Source organism: Acartia tonsa, chromosome 1 (genome assembly GCF_053477335.1).
Source record: "Acartia tonsa isolate MP-2025a chromosome 1, ASM5347733v1, whole genome shotgun sequence".
NCBI lineage: Eukaryota > Metazoa > Arthropoda > Copepoda > Calanoida > Acartiidae > Acartia > Acartia tonsa.
Genome location: NC_137260.1, coordinates 55,367,522 through 55,373,539, shown reverse-complemented (window position 1 = coordinate 55,373,539; position 6,018 = coordinate 55,367,522). Strand labels below are relative to the sequence as shown.

At 32.0% G+C, this 6,018-nt stretch overlaps 1 protein-coding gene across 2 annotated transcripts in view; it reads left to right on the top strand.

Annotated features, from left to right (window-relative positions):
• GABA-B-R1 (gamma-aminobutyric acid type B receptor subunit 1) overlaps positions 1–6,018 on the top strand; it is a 111,957-nt gene continuing 105,939 nt past the window's right edge. For both annotated transcript variants that reach the window (XM_080166598.1, XM_080166588.1), the window contains exons 1-2: positions 1–151; positions 824–931. In XM_080166598.1, the coding sequence (XP_080022724.1) occupies positions 41–151; positions 824–931 (219 nt within the window). In that variant the 5' untranslated portion in view covers positions 1–40. The remainder of the gene's footprint in view (positions 152–823; positions 932–6,018) is intronic.

Below are 6,018 nucleotides of genomic sequence, written 5' to 3'. Positions count from 1 at the left end.
AGACAAAATGAAATAAAAAGAAAGTTTATATAATTTAAAAATGTTTTTGAAGCTGGTTGTCTGCCTGTACCTGGCCTGTGTGGCCGCCAAGGAGCCACAACAGATATATCTGGCAGGAACTTTTCCCATCATGGGCTCTGAAGGATGGCAGGTAATGTGCTAAAAAAGTCTATTACTTTGAATACACTTTTTTGTACTTGTATTTGTATGTCTGTTTATCAGTAATATAATATGCTGTTCTGCAATAATTATCCATGAAATACAGGTTTTAAGTTTTTGGTTATGTTTTGTATGATTTGTTTGATATTTTCAGTTTGAGTCTTTTATTCATAGCCTGGACTAATATCTGATAGTTGTTTTATTTTGGGATAGATATTGTATAACATGTGTTATTTAGACTTGGATAAATAATTGATATTAAATACAGTGCCTAAAAGGTTTCATTAGAAATAAAAAAAAATAATTTAGTAAAAGGAGGGATTTAAGAAACAGGGTAATAAACAATGACTTACAAATACACGGTATTACTTCTATTCTAGGTTAGGTTAGCGCTAAGCAGCTGCCAGCACCCTTAATTCCACACACAGCCCTAAATTTTGCCACTATGACCAACCTAGATATCTATCTTAAATTTTGCATAATTTGTAAGATATTTTTTAAAAATAACGCACATTTTGTTTTATTTTATATAGCTTAGAATCTCTCACACAGTCTGTCTGAAGCAATGATTTGTTAAAAAAATGGGTCTGTATTTACTATTCAATGCAGGCTTTGTGTGTTATGATTAGTAGTTTAAGATTTATGAAATGAATTAACTTTTCAGGGAGGCCAGGCTTGCCTGCCGGCAGCTGAGCTGGCCCTGGAGGATGTAAACCGAAGCCCTCACCTGCTGAAAGACTATAAACTAAGTCTTACGTCAAAAGACGATATGGTACGTATAAATATTTTAATTTGAAATCGATTAGTTGATTGAATGTTTCTGAATGCATTTCTTTATAAGGCTACGCCCTCTGGAGGCCTCTAGGGGCAACTGAGGTGGTGTCGGGTTGAATTTGAACCCCTCCCTTTTTATTTTGATCCCCCCTCCTACCTTTAGCGAGATCCTTTGGTATATATAGACAGACAGAGATCCTGTTATTTTTATATAAGGATAACAGCCAGCTAAAGATTTGCTCTTTTCAGTGTAGCCCTATATCAATTTAGAGAAGGATATAGGCTTTTTATTAAAGGATTGATTTGATACCCCATAGTAAGCTTTGATACTTTTTACCAGTTTATGAGATCTTTCAGGACACAAAAAGGCTGATTAACTTATGATAAATAAAATATGGTACAATTATAAATTAAAAGTACCTACTATTATGAACTTTCATGGTATGAAATTAATTTCAAATATTATGCATTACTTTGATTTTATCAACCTTTGCAAATACATTATTTTTAGTGTTTAAAATATGAATAATTAATTTTAATATTAATTATCATTTAGTAAAAACAAGTACAATTTTGTCAATAAGTAATAAGGAATAAATCTAAATTCCTCGTAATTTGATTTGAAGCAAAGTAATTAAACGGTGTTTCACTCAAACATATTTTTGGATAAAAAAAACTCCCCTAACCCTTATCCTTATAATAAAGTAACTAGATGTTTGTTTTGACCGAAGGATCTCGCTAACAGCTGAACCAATATTTTCCTTTATTATAGGTCCCGGGAAGGTTTATAACTATTTTGGGAAGATCATACTTCTTCTGTTTGACACTAACACTAGGGGAGGGGTCAAACGCAATTCAACACCACCTAAAGTGCCCCTCGAGGCCTCTAGGGGGCGTAAAAGAGAGAGGGCAAGAGACAAAGAAAGAAAGCGACTGTTAGGCTAAGAGTATGTATTGAGTGGAAGGCCTACTGATATGCCTAAGTTAAAGAGTAGATACGCTTTCAATAATCATCGTTTTATGAAAAAAGTAAAATTATATTATAATTAATTATACATAAAGTTGATAGATAATATCTAGTTAATTAGTTCCTATGAATACATGTTAGGGCGTGTTGATATTCATTTTAGTTGGTTACTTTATTGGTCTGTTGGTATTACAGTTTTGTTATGTATTAATCAATGAGTAATGCTATCAGTCCTTGAACGCCTGATTGCTGCTATTTCAAATCCTATTTGTGTTGAAAATATTACCATAAAGCACCATAAAACAAACAATCTGGGCCATTCATTATTGTGCTATAGGAAATATAGCATAATAAAATCGACACAGTCTAATTCAGCACCCATACACACACATACAGGCTGGGCGTGTAATTATCGCACGAATAAAACTTTTATAATAAGATCAACCTAGTCTAATGAAAACACACACACATACAGGCAGGTCGTATAATTATCGTGCTAGTAAAATCGACCTAATCTAATACAATTGTATATAGACATATTCCGGGCATGTAAAAATCCCTCTGATTAAATTTAGTATTAAAATTGACCCTGTCTAAGTCAGATACGTACATACACATTGTCTGAGCTTGTAATTATCGTTCTTCTAAACGTTTGCAATAAAATCGAACCAGTCTAATGCAAGCATACACACACACACACACACACAGGCTGGGTGTGTAATTATCATGCTAGTAAAACTATAATAATAAAATCGACCTAGTCTACTGAAAACACACACACATATAGGCTGGCCGTATAGTTATCAAGCTAGAAAAATTGACCCAGTCTAATGCAAGCGCACACACACACATATTAACACATACACAGGCTGGGCGTGTGTTAATTCACTAGTAAACCTTGTATGATAAAATCGAACCAGTCTAATGCAAGCATACACACTCACACACACACACACACACACAGACTGGGCGTGTAATTATGTTGCTAGTAAAATTATTCTAATAAAATGGCTAGGGGTTCGCCAGACTGTGAAAATATAATAACTTTAATGCAATATTTTTCTACAGAATATCTTTTCAATCTTAGGTAGTTATTGGACTCTTTTTTCCCCATTAAACATTGTAAATTTACTGTTTTAAATGCTCTGAACTATGTATACATTTGTGGAGATAGTTCTACCTACATATAACTATATAATTCAAATACTAAGGCAAAAAGTTTTTATTAAGATCAAACTTTAAATCCGTAAACTCGTGTAAACTTTTAACGTTGAAAGAACGACTTCTTTGGAAAAGGTTTTCTTTAAAGAGAACGGAATATTAAATAAAAAATTGTATGTTGATATTATGAAAGTCATAACCGCTTTTTTTATGCCTCATAGACGATATAAGCCCTCGAAATTATATAGAATGCAAAGAAATGGTTTTAAATTAAGACAAACATAGTTGATTTTTTAAATAATAAGAACAGTCAATCATACTAACGAACAAAGTTAATTATATATAAGATGCAATTAATTCGCCCATAACATGATATTGTATTAAACGTTGCGATATCAGAACAAACCAACTTTGCAGAGAAGCTTTGCTACTAAAAATTATATCTATTGCTATAATATAAAACATGGGAAAAATATTGTTGTGTTATCTAAAAACAAAATCTATAAATTTTCCGTAGCATATAATTTTGTATCGTACTAACTTATGGATGGGTGGCGTATTTTTACCTTTTTACAAGGCTCGGCAGCCGTCTATCTTTTAATCGGTCATCTGACAAATGGTATGTATGCGGTTTCCTAAAAATGAAGTTCGGCTGTGACTGCGATTTTTTATATATCGTTATTTTGAACAATCTTTTTGCAACTTTTAGTTTTCTGCAGAAATAGAGATGGCTGGTTAATAGAAACTTTGGCAGCTGCTTTTAAAGTATGTTATTTGCCATTTTGGCGGCTATAGAAAGTAAATTTTAAAAATTACAAAAACGACTTTCTGGCGCGTATGTAAGATTCTTTTTTTGTTGTCTAAAATACCTTTTAGCACTTAAAGAATATATAAAGAGCTTCAGCTGCCGAGCCTTGCTTTTTTCTCTCCTAACTTAATGATGATTGCTGACTTCAATACATAATACTTTTTGCTTGGATAACTTCTTACCAAAGAAATAGTTTTGTAAAATAGGTAATTATTTTCATTATTATGCACAGTTCTAGGGCAAGGGCAGAGTCAGCTTAGTTCTAGGGGTAATAGACAAAGTTTTTAAAAGGAAAGGAGACAATCCCAGGGCAAAAATAAATGACTATAAAATATGTTATTTTGATAATATTGTAAACTTTATCAATTTATAAGGAGTAAGGGCAATAAACGACAAAAAAATCTTCAGTTAATCTTAAATATAAAATATTTTCTTTTATAGCCTATAAACATTTTAGGAAAAAATAGGGTAACAGGGTGAATTTCTTATCTATTTCTACATATTGATATTCAGACTGATTTTTTTTTGGGGGGGGGGGGGTGGAAATATTTACTTCCATACCTCCGGCCCCTATAACCAAATCATTGTTCTACAGACTATCTTTTGCATTGCAAGCTTTAAATAAATAGAAAAAAGGGCGAGGAAAGTTGAATAATGTAAATCAATTGAGAAAAATGATTCATGGGCCTAGGCTATATTTTAAAGCTATAAGGTTTTTGTTAGAAGTTACATAGCTTTTCTTATTATAGACTTGTAGACCTTTTCAAAACTGAGTTTTGTGTGTCTGGATTTTAGTTTGATTTATATAAAAAAAAGAATTTCTTCTTTTTTGCTAAAAAAAATTTCTTATGATATTAGAATTTTGAATTGAATTTTGAAAACATCGCCAGCTTATTAATAATTCAAATAATTCTTTTCTAGAAAAGAATCTTAGATTAGATGTAAAGTTAGGCAGCTGAAAACTAATGTTGCTTTCTTAAAATTGTTATTTTTTGTTATCACAGTTTTCTAACAGGAATATGGTATATCCAACAAGCGAAATAAATGTAAATGATATTTTGGGGGCAGATAAAAAGGCAGGTATAAGGTATAACCAACAAGTGAAATAAACCTAAAATAATTTTTGGAGGGCAAACGAAGAGGTCGTCAATTTTACGATGTGTTGCCCCCCAACGACAGCTTAAAACCACGTATAGGTTTCGTGATTTTTTTCGAATTAATTTCGTTATTGGCATAAGCTTATAAAAAGGTTGTAAATTCAACTAATGAAGAACAATGATATTTTGTTCTGTTTTAAGTATGATGAGATGTCCTACTATTGTTTTACTTGCGGCTGCAGTTTCGGATTTTAATTTTAAAAATGCTATTATTTAGTCATTATTTTTAGCGATTGCATTTCGTGCTTGCGACTGTGGCTTAGGTGGGTGGCAACAGATTGTTGATATTGTCCTTCTGCAGCTGCTTAACTTAGATGTTAGTGTTTCTATCTACTCTACTAATCCGTGTGTTATATAAATATGTACTGTGTCCAGCCATTAAGAATCTGGAATATTCTGATGTATGTTAATATATAGGTCAAACTAGTTAACACAAAAAATATATATTCTCTCTTACATATGCTTGAAACTTTTTTCTTTTACCTTGACATATTTTACTTGATGGAATGATGTCTTCCAAAAGCAGCGAAGCTCTTTAAATGCCAGTACATATAAGTGTCATGCTTTATGTCTCAAATTCTCAATTTGTCTGATGTTAAGTAGAAATATGATTTGCTCGGCTGCTATTTGAGATAGATGGGTGAATACTTTTTAGACAGTTTCACTATTTGTTTTTTTTTGTCCGTCTGTATTTATGTTTTACTGTTTATATTTTTATCTGTCCCTCTGTCAATATGTCTGTCTATCTTAGCATTTGTATGTCTGAAATATAGTTTTTCTGGTATTTATGTCTTTTGTCATGTATGATTGTCTATTTATCTCTTTGTCTGTCTGTCTGTCATCTATCTGTTTGTTCTAAGGCAGGGAAATATTTTTTGTGATTGCATTGGAATAAAGATTAGACTTTGCAACAATTGTCTAAGTTTTTGCAAATAGGCAAACAAAATGACTATTTCTATAATACAAAGTAGAATGATGTCTGTCCGCCCGTC